General features: G+C 41.0%; 3 protein-coding genes and 1 long non-coding RNA gene across 13 annotated transcripts in view; 1 reads left to right on the forward strand and 3 right to left on the reverse strand.

Annotated features, from left to right (window-relative positions):
* LOC101886393 (mitogen-activated protein kinase kinase kinase 11) overlaps positions 1–2,986 on the reverse strand; it is a 59,478-nt gene extending 56,492 nt beyond the window's left edge. For all 5 annotated transcript variants that reach the window (XM_087260231.1, XM_087260234.1, XM_087260233.1 and 2 more), the window contains exon 1: positions 459–2,986. In XM_087260231.1, coding sequence (XP_087116357.1) covers positions 459–727 — 269 coding nt within the window. In that variant the 5' untranslated portion in view covers positions 728–2,986. The remainder of the gene's footprint in view (positions 1–458) is intronic.
* Positions 1–14,872, reverse strand: part of alpk1 (alpha kinase 1) — an 859,869-nt gene that overhangs the window by 396,290 nt on the left and 448,707 nt on the right. The window lies entirely within an intron of this gene.
* LOC147835855 (uncharacterized) lies at positions 7,065–8,255 on the forward strand. Its single transcript, XR_015495362.1, has 2 exons — positions 7,065–7,537; positions 7,589–8,255. It is a non-coding gene; the product is annotated as an uncharacterized LOC147835855 (long non-coding RNA).
* drap1 (DR1-associated protein 1 (negative cofactor 2 alpha)) overlaps positions 8,121–14,872 on the reverse strand; it is a 660,385-nt gene continuing 653,633 nt past the window's right edge. For 3 of the 6 annotated variants that reach the window (XM_087258800.1, XM_087258799.1, XM_087258797.1), the window contains 3 exons: positions 14,455–14,872; positions 11,130–11,221; positions 8,126–9,256 (listed from right to left, as the gene is read on the reverse strand). The exon at positions 14,455–14,872 is cut by the window's right edge. In XM_087258800.1, coding sequence (XP_087114926.1) covers positions 9,133–9,256; positions 11,130–11,221; positions 14,455–14,601 — 363 coding nt within the window. In that variant the 5' untranslated portion in view covers positions 14,602–14,872 and the 3' untranslated portion in view covers positions 8,126–9,132. Of the gene's footprint in view, positions 9,257–11,129; positions 11,222–14,454 lie in introns of all 6 variants that reach the window. The other 3 variants (XM_087258798.1, XM_087258796.1, NM_205541.2) reach the window with 2 other exon arrangements.

Here is a 14,872-nt window from a genome sequence, read left to right on the forward strand (position 1 = left end):
ATTTTAAAACTAAAAGAACAAAATGAACAGCCAATTTAAAAACAATATCAAAATAAACACTCATTTAAAATGTAAAACTATAATAACCTTCGTCTGGAGCGAAGGTTTAACTAGTAAACTAAAACTATAGGTCAAAATACATTTTCGTTAACTGAAATAAAATTAAGAAATTCACGATTAATAAAAATCTAAACAAAACTAATAAAACCAATAACAAAATGAACTAAAACTAAAGCGAAATGAACAGCAAATTTAAAAAAATAGCATCGAATATAAGCATGGGACGATAAGTGGTTCCAAGGTTTACCGTGGTTTGGAAGTCAATGTTTTAAAACTGTTCAAATGAATTAGATACGGTGATATCTGTATAAGGTTATCATACCGTCAGAATCCTTTACCGGCCCATGCCTACTCTAAATAAAAATATATGTAAAATGCTAAACGTAAACGATGATCACCTTGGTTTGAAGGACACATAGTTGGAGGGAAAGATTCCCACTTTGTTGTTGACCTTCCCGGCCCACCATCCCTCATCCCCGGAGATCTCCGAGTCTAGCGACAAAACCTCCACCAGGTCTCCTTTCCTCAGGGTGAGTTCGTCCTTCCCCGCGGCCTCATAATCGAACAGAGCGGTCCACACGGGATTGCTGAAACTCCCCTTCTGAGTCTGCTGGTCCAGGTTCTTCCACAGCGTCCCGCGGGAGAAGATATTCTTCAGCGGCTCCATTGGACTTACAATCCAAGACCGAAGTGGGATAAACGTGGATACGTAAATGGGGACGTCACGACCCCTCTCGCCCTCAAATCTCCGTTCGTCCCAATCATCGGTGAATGCGTCTCCATCAGACGTCAATCCCTACAGGCGCAAACGAGTGGGAATGACACTCCGAGGTACAACTCAGTGATTGGCGATCAATTAAAGAACGTTTTTTCCTCCATAGTACATCAATTACGAATATTGTACAAGTTCAGAACTAGCGTATAGACAGATCTCAAAAAGGAGATCCCAATTTCCCAAAAATACACACAAAAGATTGGAATGATTCAAATGGAGGCTCCGACGTACAATTTATTGACCACAACTCAATCAAGGGGTGTTCTTTACTGCGTACTCCATTTATAAACGTCGTCAACTTTGGAATCAACGTATAGTTGGATCTTAAATTCCTTAAACACACACACACAAAGATTGGAAAAAGTGTTATAGGATACTTTAAGCTACAATTTCATTAGGGGTGGTCAAATAAGGTTAGTTTCGTCTTGCGTATTCCATTTATAAATGTCGTAACGTTCAAAACGAGCACAGATACGCACAATAAGATTGGAATTGATTGAATGGATGCTCAGAAGTGGAATTTAGTAGCGTAAAGTCAATCGAGCAGCGTTTTTTCCTGTGTACTCCATTTATAAATGCCGTAAAGTTCTGAATAAACGATGATTCGCAAATTCCCAAAAGGAGCACAGATACACACAATGAGAATGGAATTGATTGAATGGACGCTCAGTACAATTTACTGACGTAAAGTCAATCGAGGAACGTTTTTTTCTGCGTATTCCATTTATAAAAGTCGTAAAGTGTCGAAGCGATGGATCTCAAATTCCCAAACACTTGTCAATCGTAAGAAGGCACGAAAGATTGTGATGCAGTCCCAATGAACCCTTCGAGGTCCAATTCAGTGACGTAGTCGATTAAGACACGCTTCTTCATTCATGCTCCATTTTTAAACATGATACAGTTCAGAATAAATCTCAAATTCCCAAAAATACACACAAAGACACTGGAATGGATGCTCCGAGGTCTAATTTAGTTATGGATGGTCAACAGAGCAGGGTTTACTCCGGCATACTCCATTTATAAACGTTGTAAAGCTCAAAATGAGTGTGAAATGGATCTGCTGACTTCCCAGATCTCAAACTCCCAAAAACAACATAATCACACACACTGAATGATCGGGGTGGCCTGAAGAGATGCTCTGAGGTCCAAGTCAATTAGAGAAAGCCAACTGAGGGGTGTTTAAAAAAGGTGTACAGTTCCAAATGGGCAAACAGATCTCAAACTCCCAAAATAAACAGAACAATATCAGGATGGAGTGAGGGGACGCTCCAATCTCTGGTTTAATGATCAACACTCCACCACGGCACGTTTCTTACCGTATAATCCATTTGGAAATGTCGCAAAGTTCAAAACAAGTGTAAAGATTACTCTCACATTCCCATCAAGAGCAGAAAATACACAGGAAAACACCAGGGGGGAGTGAATACAAGCTCCAGTCTCTGGTTTAATGATGGACAGGATTTCTTCCTGCGGACTCTGTTTATAAGAGTTAAAAGTTCAAAACACGGCTAGATGGATCTGAAATCCTCCCTGAACAGCCCTAATACACAGTTGAAGACGGTGAAGGAACTCTCCGAGCTCTGCTTCAGCGTCGAAAAGTCACCCGAGGAGCGTTTCTTCCTGCATTCCCCATTTGTAAAGTAAAAGTTTGGTGATTATGGTAAACACGCAGATCTGCTGGGTTACCGCACTGCCGGGCGCTGGAGGAGACGGTGAAGCGGGAGGTGAACGGAGTTAGGTCAGCTCAGCGGTCCAGTATTTTTAGCAGTGCGGTTTCTGGCCGAGCAGGAAGCGCTCAGAAGAAGAATAGCAGGAAAAGCGAACTCAACGCGCGGACAGACGCGCTCCAACGCGGCGGGAAGACACGCTCTATCACGGCGCGTCGTCGCGTTTCTCCGTCGATACCGACCACCGCAGATCCTCTTACAGGAGTTTGAGAAGTTCTGCCGGAGTTTGGCGTCTGTTGAGCGGGTGTGCGCGGCAGGAAGAGTCGCGGGCCTTTTCAAGACGCTGGAGTTTGATCGCGTCGCGTCGTTCTGGTGCCTCCGCGTTGGTGACGTTGATCCGTGCGCGCAGAAACGCTGTAAATGTCGGTGTGTCGAGAGCCCGTTTACCGTGAACTCTTCCCGTCTGTCCGGTAGAGGGTGGGACAGGAAAAGAATCAGATGATCGACTCTCCTCCTCCCTCTCCTGGCCACTGGCTGACTCCGACCGTGTGTGTGTGTGTGTGTGTGTGTGTGTGTGAATGTCAGACTCAGCGCTTTATGTTTACGGATAGGCTGATGCATTTCTTCAGTATTTCTGTAATCAACCATGCTATATTTTGTAAATAAAGTTCAATAGTTCTTTCAGTGTTTAGCTAACTTTCTATAATCGTATATAGGGGCAGATATAGTGTTCTGGGGGGCCCAAAGTTCTGAAATGCACCTTTTTAATGTATTTTTATTTGATTTATTTTGAGTTTGTTTTTCTTATATCACTCATCACTCCTTTTCTACATTTGTCTTAATGCAAAAATAATAATAACAACATGTAAAGGGCAACGTGGTGGTGCAGTGGGTAGCATGATCACCTCACAGCAAGAAGGTTGCTGGTTTGAGTCTCGGCTGGGTCATTTGGTGTTTCTGTGTGGAGTTTGCATGCTCTCCTCGTGTTGGCGTGGGTTTCCTCCGGGTGCTCCGGTTTCCCCCACAGTCCAAACACATGCGCTATAGGGGAATTGGGTACGCTATGTCCGTAGTGTATGAGTGTGTATGGATGTTTCCCAGTGATAGGTTGCAGCTGGAAGGGCATCCACTGTGTAAAACATATTGTGGAATAGTTGGCAGTTCATTCCACTGTGGTGACCCCTGATTAATAAAGGGACTAAGCTGAAAATAATATGAATGAAAACATGTTCAGCATCTTGTCAAACTTTTTTTATACATTTGCGCAGATGTAATGAACATTAAACATTTATTTTTTACACCCTCATCATAGAGAATATGACAGAAAACGATCTTATAGATCTATTATTGGTATAATTTATACTTATAGGTATTTATTTGCTAAATATTCTCTTTATTCTCTATTTCCACCTGGGGATAATCTTCCTGAGGCCCTCAGACCATGCAGCACCACTGAAGCGATCCAAAACCAGCGACAAGATGATCCCACGGTTTCCATAATCCTGGACCAGGCCGTATCCTGAGCAGCTGCTGTGGTGATCATGGAGGAGTGGAGAGCGTGAGACTGATCCCTGTGAGACTCAAGGTACAGAGTCTTCGCTGACGTCCAGTGTTCTCCAGCTTCCGGCGCCTAGACTGCAGCGCTCCACAAGACGTTTGGCCAGAGGAGGAATGGTCGTGCCCAACTGAGCCTGGTTTCTCCAAAGGTTTTTTATCCTTCACCTTTGCCCATTGGTGAAGTTTTTTTTTCCTCGCTGCTGTTGCCTTGGTTTGGGTCTTGTGGAGCTGTGCATGGATGGATCTGCTCTTCAGTGTTTGGACTCTCAGCAGTGAAGATTAAAGCGCACTGAACTGAACCACACTGTTTACATGCACTATAATACTCTATGTGAAGCTGCTTTGACACAATCTACATTGTAAAAGCACTATACACATAAAGATGAAATGAATTGATTATTTGGGGGCCCTCAGATTTCCTGGGTCCCTAAGCGGCCGCTTCTCTTGCCTAATGGTTAAATCCGCCGGTGTTCAGCATGCACTGAACAAAATAATCATTGCATTTACTCTAATCTTTCAGGGTAAGTTGTGCAAAACAGTTTAGTAAATCCAGTGCATCAGTGTTGTCAGCATGAGTGCCCCCTCAGGTGTTTTTCCATGCGGTAAAGCTGGCTTTGATTCACACATTTGGACTTTCTCCTGGCTCTGTCTTTTCCTTGTAGCAGCAATAATGACTGGAAACTCTGTTCAAAATGAAAATGAACTGTTTACTGAAGTTGGTAGCTGAATACTGAAACAGGCGCGCTGTCAGTAGCGCTTAATCACAGGAGAACTGTTCTCAAAGTAAAACAGCATATGTAAATGCAGAGGTGCATAAATCCACATGATGACGGCGATGAAACAATTAATGGAGCATTAATTAATCTGTCTTGCTGTTTTACATATAAATCAAGTCACAACGCTCTTTAATATGGTCTCAGATAAGTATTGTTTACAAACCCTAAATAGTGCAGTCATATTGTCCAGCCAATGACCATCAAGGTCCACCACTGTTCTCAGTCAATTAAACAGTGCTGATGCTGTGCTGAGAGAGCGAGCCACAAGCTCTGATCAAAAATGAAGCAATACAACGCCAACTCTACCTTAACTCTCCCAGCATTCTCCACCATGTTAGTATTCAGCAGAAGAGGAAACACTTGTGTGTGTGTGTGTGTGTGTGTGTTTTGCTTTGTTGTTGTTTCTGAGATAATAGTTGTGTTGTCCTGAGAGAACTGATGAATAACCTTAATAATATTTAAGGAGCTGTGTGTGTTAAGAAAACACACAGTGAAATACACACACACAGAAACAAAGATACACTCAAACACACACACACACACACACACACACACACACAGCAAAACAAATACACACGCACACTCTCACACAAGAAAACAGACTCATACACACTCTCTCATTCATTCACACACTTGCACACACACACACTCTCACAGACATAAACACACACACACACACACACACAACGTTCATTAATTCACTCACACACACTTGCAGTCTCTCTCACAGACATAAATACACTCATATTCACACAGAAACAAGTACACACTCATACTCTCTCTCTCTCTCTCTCTCTCTCTCTCTCTCTCTCTCTCTCACACACACACAGAGGCCTGAGTCATCATTTCTACAGGAAGGATGCAGTTGTTTATACAGTGTGTTGGTCAACTGAGCTTCTGACCGCTGCTGGAGAACGCACACAGACACACACAGACAGACACACACACACAGACACAGAGACACACACACACACACACACACACACAGACAAACACACACACACACACACACACACACACACACACAAATTCCCTATCAAGAAATGATAGAATAAAAGGTCAGGCCTCAGATCAGCTCAGAGCACATGAATGGGTCAAAGTTTGAGTGTAAAATATAAATATAATATATAAAGATCTGAAGCATCTCAGCAGTGGAGTTAAATTAACACTTCAGCCTCACACCTTCAGCTTTACACAGATCATTGCTCCTATTTAGACGTCTTAGCACTTCATTTGATTAAATTGTAGTGTACATTTCATTCACATGTTTGCTAGCATGTTTCAGTATCAATTAGCATGTTTTGTATTATGAATTAGCTAGTTTTTATTATGAATTAGCATGTTGACTTGTATGTTTCTAGTATGAATTAGCTAGTTTTATTATGAATTGACATGTTTGTTAGCATGTTTCTTCTATGAATTAGCTAGCTTTAGTATAAATTAACATGTTTGATAACATGTTTCTATTATGAATTAGCTAGTCTTTAGTCAGAATTATCATGTTGCTAGCATGTTAGTATAAATTATCATTTTAGGGTTTCTAGTATAAAATAGCTAGCTTTATTATGAATTTGCATTTTGCTAGCATGTTTCTATGATGAATTAGCTAGTTTTAGTACAAATTAGCATGTTTGATAACGTTTCTATTATAAATTAACTAGTTTTTAGTTCAAATTAGCATGTTGCTAGCATGTTTCTAGTACAAATTATCTTTTTTTTTAGTGTTTCTAGTATGGATAAGCTAGTTTTAACATGAATTATCAAGTTTCCTAGCATGTAACTATTATGAATTGGCCAGTTTTATTATGAATTGGCATGTTTGTTAACATGTTTCTATAATGAATTAGCTTGTTTTTAGTCGGAATTATCATGTTGCTAGCATGTTTCTAGAATACATTATCTTTTTAGTGTTTCTAATATGAATTAGCTAGTTTTATTAGCATGTTTATGAATTAGCTAGTTGTATTATGAATTGGCATGTTTGTTAGCATGTTTCTAGTAAGAATTGGCTAGATTTATTATGAATTAGCATTTTGCTACCATGTTTATGAATTAGCTAGTTTTATTATGAATTGGCGTGTTTGTTAGTACATTTCTAGTATGATTAAGCTAGTTTTATTATGAATTAGCATTTTGCTACCATGTTTATGAATTAGCTAGTTTTACTAAGAATTGGCATGTTTGTTAGCATGTTTCTAGTAAGAATTGGCTAGATTTATTATGAATTAGCATTTTGCTACCATGTTTATGAATTAGCTAGTTTTATTATGAATTAGCATTTTGCTACCATGTTTATGAATTAGCTAGTTTTACTAAGAATTGGCATGTTTGTTAGCATGTTTCTACTATGAATTAGCTAGTTTTAGTATAAATTAAGATTTTTTTTAACGTTTCTATGAATTAGCTAGTTTTAGTACGAATTAGCATGTTGCTAGCATGTTTCTAGTATGAATTATGTTTTTAGTGTTTCTAGTATGAATTAGCTAGTTTTTATTATAAATTAGTGAGTTTGGTAGCATGTTTCTAGTATGAATTAGCTAGTTTTATTATGGATTAGCATTTTGCTAACATTTTCTAGTATGAATTGGCTAGTTTAATTATGAATTGGCATGTTCTTAACATGTTTCTAATATGAATTAGCTAGTTTTTAGTATGAATTAGCATGTTGCTAGCATGTTTCTAGTATAAATGACCTTTTTAGTGTACCTAGTATGAATTAGCTAGTTTTTATTATAAATTAGTGAGTTTGCTAGCATGTTTCTAGTATAAATTATCTAGTTTTATTATGGATTAGCATTTTGCTAACATTTTTCTAGTATGAATTGGCTAGTTTTATTATGAATTGGCATGTTGTTAACATGTTTCTATTATGAATTAACTAGTTTTAGTATAAATTAACGTTTTTTAAAGTTTCTATAATGAATTAGCTTGTTTTTAGTACGAATTAGCATGTTGGCTAACATGTTTCTAATATAAATAATCTTTTTAGTGTTCCAAGTATGAATTAGCTAGTTTGCTAGCATGTTACTATTATGAATTAGCTTGTTTTAGTAGGAATTAGCATGTTTACTAGCATGTTTCGGTTATGAATTAGCTAGTTTTAGTAGGAATTAGCATGTTTGCTAGCATGTTTCTGTTATGAATTGGCTAGTTTATTATGAAGTGCACGCACACACACACACACACACACACACACACACACACACACACACACACACACACACACACACGCACACACACACAGGCTGAACGATGTCTGCGCTGGAGAGAATCAGGGCGAGAGAGTGGCGTACTGAAACCTCAAAGTTTATTTCACTCATACAAAAAAATGAGGAGAAAAGTTAAAAGCGAACAGACCTTCGCTCTCCACTTCACAGCAAACATTAAAAGAGTCTAAAAGGATAAAAAAAAAAACAACAAGGAGAGAAAGAAACAGGGATGTTCACAGACCACAGAGAGAGACCAGCGCGTTAAAACGACTAAACCAAAGCGAGTCTGCAGCCCAAATAAAAGAGGAGGAATTAAAAAGAGCAGCGCTGACACACTGCAGACAGCGCACCGTCCTACCTGCAGCTTCAGCCTCACGTCCAGTCCAAACATCTACACATGCTGGAATCAGCAAGCGTCAACAATATCAGACATGACTGAGGAGAGTAACAAGCATGAGGGAAGCACAATCATCTGGTGTCCACATGAACACTGGATCATACTGCTCCCCCTCCTCTTAAAACTCCCCTCAGCTTGACTCGGTATGTCTGAACACACCACACCATGGTGCACCTGTCCTAAAACACCTCCTGATTTCAGCAGGTTCAGATGTTTGGACTGGAAATGAGACCAATCTAAGTAAGAGCAGCACTGTGCTGTGCCGTGTGACGCTACACACACTGAAGAGACCAGCTTTAATTGTAAAACTAGCTTAAAAAGGACAAAAACCAGATCATCATCTTCATCATCTTCATCATCATCATGATCAAAGCAATCGGCAGAACCACAGCTCTGCATTTCCCAGACAAACCCAACTGAAGCAGCATCTCTCCTGCTGAAATAAAGAGGAGGGCGAGCGGAGTGATGCCCAGACGGAGAACAGAAGACGTGCAAAACCTACAGCCCAACACACTCCTGGGGTCCGATCCCAAACACAAAGCACTGATAAAACAAGAGGAAGAGGAGACGATAAAAGAAGATTAAAAGAAACTTAAAAAGGGTCTGCTGGAGACGCCGAGCTGCTGTCCACCGCAGAGCACCAGCAGAGGAGCAGGAGAGGAAGAGGAAGGGGGATGAGGAAGGGGAGGGGCTAGGAGTCGTAGTCTTCATCATCGTCCTCCTCCTCGGCGGCTGGCGGAGCGACTGCAGGCGGCAGGAGACTCACTGACACTGGAGGAGTTACAGAGGAGACCTGCGGAGACGACATGCCCACACTGACAGAGAGAGACAGAGAGACACAAGGTTATTATAGACAACACATTACTAAACGCGCGCACACACACACACACACACGAATTTGCACGCACACACATGCACCGTAAATATCTGTCACATGCAAAGTGTACATTATGCTAATCAGCAGACAAACACAAATATATATATATATTAGAGCTGCACAATCAATCGTTAAATATCACAATCTCGACTCGACTCCCTAGACGATCTTAATCCAGCCTTTCTACGATTCTGTCAATCATATTTTCAAGTTCAGGAGAGAAGAAAAGGCGGCTGCGCGAGTCTTTTCATTGTTTCACACACGTTGCTCAGTGACACTGACACCTCCAAATGATGTGGAATGAGTCACATACTGTATTAATAAGGTATAATTCACCTAAAAATGTCTTTTTTGTCTTCATATAATGATGTTTTCGCGATCGGGAAATCACACGTAACATGAGCTGCTGACAGTGAGCTGTTATCACAGAGAGGGCGCGCGTGCGCTTTACTTAATGATAGACACGTACGCGTCTACTTTAGTGAACAGAACCTGCATGTGTTGCGAGTAACAGGTAATAAAGTTGTAAATAATATTCAGTTTGTGGCACAGAGTGATCGTTTGGGAGCCGCGCGAAGTATGAACAGCACTTAGCAGTCAGAATGAAACTGAAAGTGTGCACTTCATTTAAATGATCATATCGCATTGTAGAGTTATGATTACGACAAGCATTTGATATGTTTTATCTTTCATAGCGAACCCACAGTTGTGCATGAAAATAAATGTTTACAGTGTCAGTATAACTACTCTAGCCTATATATTGTTGAATATAATCTGATAATGGCAAATGTCTGATTTGACCAGTGAATAAAATAGTCTAATATGAGAGATTGCAAGCATAAATCTCAAACATAATAATTCAACATCAGAATTATTATAAGTAGAATTATTTATAGAAACCAGTAGACCTACACTTAACATTATTATCGAGGTTGTGCCTTATCCTTGTTTTTACCATACCTTTATTTTACATCTACAGAACCATGAGAAAATCCTGATCTTTATTTTAAGCAGAAATAAAATAAAATTTGCGATTCTCATTTTAGCCAGAATCGTGCAGCTCTACTATATTAATATATTAGAGCTACCGCGGTACGTAGTTGGTGTATAGCAATAGTTCAGTTCATTTTGTAATATCTCCTAGTAGCAAAGAATTCTGGCCCAGATTTGGTATAAAGCTGGCACAGCAGGCATTCATCCGGCACTGGCATACAGCATGTGGGCCAAACATGGCCCGGGTTTGGCAGAGGTGGCACCGTTTTTAAGGCGGCACACAAGATTTGGGCCAGATGAAAAACGTAGTATTTGGCCCAGATTTAAAAATGTGATAAGTGGGCCATGTGAGTTTGGCCAGTCGTGACCCACATTTAAAATACACTAAAATCATTTTTGAGTAAAGAAAAAAAATTCTACCAATCAGGTCACTTTGAGAAAAAGCGTGCCCATAGTGTGCCTAAAGCGCATCACTCCATGGGTTTATCAATTTCATTGCTGTCGTGACACACCAACCTATCTGGCCCAGTTCAGGCCCAGTTATGAGTTATTAACTTGGCTGAGACTTGGCCCAGATATGGTTTGTGTTTGGCCCTTGTCTGGAGGCCAGATTTGGTCCAGTCATGTACCGTAATTCACTGCGGCATGTGGGCCAAGCAAAACCTGATTGTGTGGGCCAGAGAAATGTTGCTATGTGGGTCGTTACACCTCTAGTGCTGTAACTGTAGTAGTACGGTGCAAGTTGCGTGTCTGTGCGTGTTGCATCTATGTTGATGCAGCATAAGTTGTGTGTCTGTGTGTATTTGTCTGTGTTGTACCTGTGGTAGTATGGCGCAGGTTGTGTGTGTGTGCTGGTGCGGGATGCGTCTTCATCCTCTTCTCCTTCTGTCTCACTGTCCTCTGAATCATCCTGAACACAAAACATCACAATCATCACACACACACCTCATTAACACGCAACCATCACACACATCTCATTAACACGCAACCATCACACACATCTCATTAACACGCAACCATCACACACACCTCATTAACACGCAACCATCACACACACCTCATTAACACGCAACCATCACACACACCTCATTAACACGCAACCATCACACACGCTACATCAACACACTTAACAAGCCCAATATTTACTGCAGACAGACACACACACACACACTTCATTAACACACTCAACTAACTCAAAGTTTATCCCAGACGCACACACGCACACACTAAAAGTTGGTTGACACGCACAGTGTCATATATATACGCAGTGTTTCCTCTAGGATGTTCTCCAGCTGTGGTGGCAGGCCTTTTACACAGATCCACCTCCTACCTGTGGCGTTATTGCAATGACAAATGGAGAAATGTCATGAGAGCACTTATGTAATACGAGCATGCGAATCTCTTTGCTTGCGCGCCAATTGCCTCTGCTCGTGCACAAAACGTCTTGCACGCCGATAAACATGAGATAATGCCATCGAGTGAGTGCTTCAGGCTCGCAGTACACCATCAACCAATAGACTTGCTTTAAATCATCCAAATGGCAGCGTCAGCGCATTCATTTGCTGGAAAAAGCCACTCAACACTGCTGGCCTTTGACAGCAAAAGCCCATATATCCTGAAAACCAATCAGAAGGCGTGAATGGGATCATGTGTTCACTGTAGCAGCGTGCTGATACGCCGGCTTTATCAGGAGACTGATTTATTCAGCTTTCCATTTTGATTTTGATGAGCTGGATGAGGCTGTCAGTGAATAGCAACTGAAAACGTCTCTTACCTCAAAACTCTGAGCATTATAAGAAACAGTGTGCAGGCGGGAGTGTAGCATGCATTCATAATGTGCTTTTGCACAGAGATGCTACTTCACATGAGTCTGATTTACCATGCATTAAACAGCAACTGTGTTTCCCGAAAGACAGAGTTATGATGCTGACTTTTATCCCACGTGGATGCTCTGAGGATAAACAAGAGAGCAAGACCCTGAGTATAGTGAGAATGAATGAATGAATGACAGCTTCTGGAAGTGTCTGAGAGGCTTTTTGCCCAGTAGAGCTACCCGTTTTATTTGCTTAATTTAGCTTCTTCTTTTTTTTTTTTTAAAGATAAAATACATTATATTACCTATACATTCAATTCAGCTTTATTTGTATAGCGCTTTTACAATGTAGATTGTGTCAAAGCAGCTTCACATAAATGGTCATAGTAACTGGATCAGTGGCTGTTTCTCAATATGTGTTCTTCAGCGGTCTTGCGTCCTCGTGCAACATCATCATCAGCTGCCTAAGTTCAGTTCCAATACTCAAGACCACAAGTACGGAGGACGCGTGAAACTTCCCGGATGTGTTCTTGATATCGAGGACGCACCGATGCAGACTTGAGCACCGAACTCGGTCTGGAAGTCCCAGAAGTCATTGCGACTGGAGGTGAGAAGCGCTGCATTTTATCTAGATTTATTATTAAAGTTCAGAGATATGAACTATTTACCTCAGGAGTTTCCCTAAATGAAACGGTGAAGGTAAACATTACCATGGACATCTTAATAAAGGAATAAACACATTAAGGGTGTTTGTTTGCTGAAATTCGTATTAAAATCTGTTTTATTTATATTGTGCAACATATATTTAAAATGTTTTATGCAAAGTATATATTTTGAAAAGGGGAAAACAATAAATCGTTGTATGAAGGCTGTAATGCTTAAATAATTTACCATTTAAAAAAAACACGTGAAGGTCATGTGACCATCAGGAGGAACGCAGCATCTCATTTCTCAAAGGACGCGTTCTCTGCCCTCGCGGTCTCCTGAGTTCGTTCTTCCGAGGACACCTGGCAAGACCGCTCTCCACAAAAACACAAGTCCGTTCTCTGCGTTCTTGGAATTGAGAAACAGCCGGTGTGGTTCAGGTTTTAGTGTTTAAGTTCAGTTCAGTTCAGTTTAGCTCAGTTCAGTGTGATTTAATCATTACTGAGAGTTCAAACACTGAAGAGCAAATTCATCGATGCGCAGCTCTACCAATCCTGAACCATGTGAGCCAGTGGCGACAGCGGAGAGGGAAAAAAAACTTCACCAATAGGAGAGTGAGGAAAAAACCTTGAGAGAACCAGACTCAGTTCAGCACGACCATTTTAATTTCTCCGCTGGCCAAAAGTCTATGAATCTGATACGCTTTTATATTATTGGACAATGCACAGATATTGATGTTTCACGGTGTTTTACACTACATTATTTGAATCTACCAAGCTTAGTTTACAATGTTTACATAGCTCTACTGACATTACATCTAAATCCCAAATCAGAGCTTTGCATGAACCCGACGGGTTCAGGTTTAATTTCTATCATTTTAGACGGGGTCGGGTCGGGTCGGGCCGGGCCAGGCTTGCGCAGTAAAAGAATAGGGATGTGATGCATTTCGTAAGTAATTAAATCTTTTATTACAACGTTAAAATCCATCCCTGCAAAGGTGAAAAAAGATGACGGAGAAGTTAAAGCGAGGGAATTTTGACTGCGGCCAGGCCTGTTCAGAAGGAACCTGTCATTCAAGGTATTTCGGCAGTTGCTCATACACTGCGCATTACGGTAGAGCGCTAACGAGCACCGCAAGCTGACAGGTGACGAGGCGACTCGCTACACTGAAACTGCCGTCAAGGAAAGTTAAATGGAGGTTCCTGTCAGGTGGAAGATGAAGAAACAATCCTACCTAAAACATGCTGAATTAGCCAGATCAGAAGTCTGCATGTCGGCCTGTAGCCGCAGCAGCAGCAGTGAAAGGGTGTTCAGCTGCTGGACGCACCATCCTGAGCGCTGGACTGCACTAAAGACATTTACAGTGGACTCAACAATGTTCCTCCACAGAAACATGTAGCCTAATCTTGCTGAGTAAAGCGTTTTATAATTATAAATAAATATTAATTAAACCATATAATTATAATGTAGACAGTATACAGGCATTATTCTTTTAATATTCATATCTTTTGTCAAAACACACTTTTAGTTTGGATGTGATGTTTTTTACCCAGGGGAATGGCGGATTTGGAGTATGCGTACTGGGCTTGTTTTTGGGCTAGTACTGCTTTGCAAACCTGGCAACCCCTGTGTGTTCCCCCAGTGCATTGTGGGATCTGTAGTGTGATTAGTGAGCGCTGCTGTACCTCCTGCTCTGATTCGGTTCCTGAGAGCTTCTTGTCTTTCCCCTTCGCTCCAGCGCCGCCGTTCTTACGGCCCGATCCCGGCTTACGGCCTCTGAATACACACAGACACAGATTTAACACACACTGCAGCACACACTGAAGCATCATCAGAAGACGCTGACACACTCACGGTTTATGACTGACGATGGAATTGGAGGAGAACACATAATACAGAGTCCGACGTTTATAAATGGTCTATTATTAGTCCTATAGGCAGCGTTGGGGAGACGCATTACAACCAACGCAAGTTACCTAATAATGTGACTCTATTAAGTAACGAGTAAAGTAATGCATTCCCTTTAATAAATGAAGCTGCAATATTGGAGTTACGTTGAGCGTTTTAACTAAATAGCTGAATTAAAGGAGCGCTGAATCCGGC

This window comes from Danio rerio, chromosome 7, assembly GCF_052040795.2.
Source record: "Danio rerio strain M-AB ecotype USA chromosome 7, GRCz13ab, whole genome shotgun sequence".
NCBI classification, from domain to species: domain Eukaryota; kingdom Metazoa; phylum Chordata; class Actinopteri; order Cypriniformes; family Danionidae; genus Danio; species Danio rerio.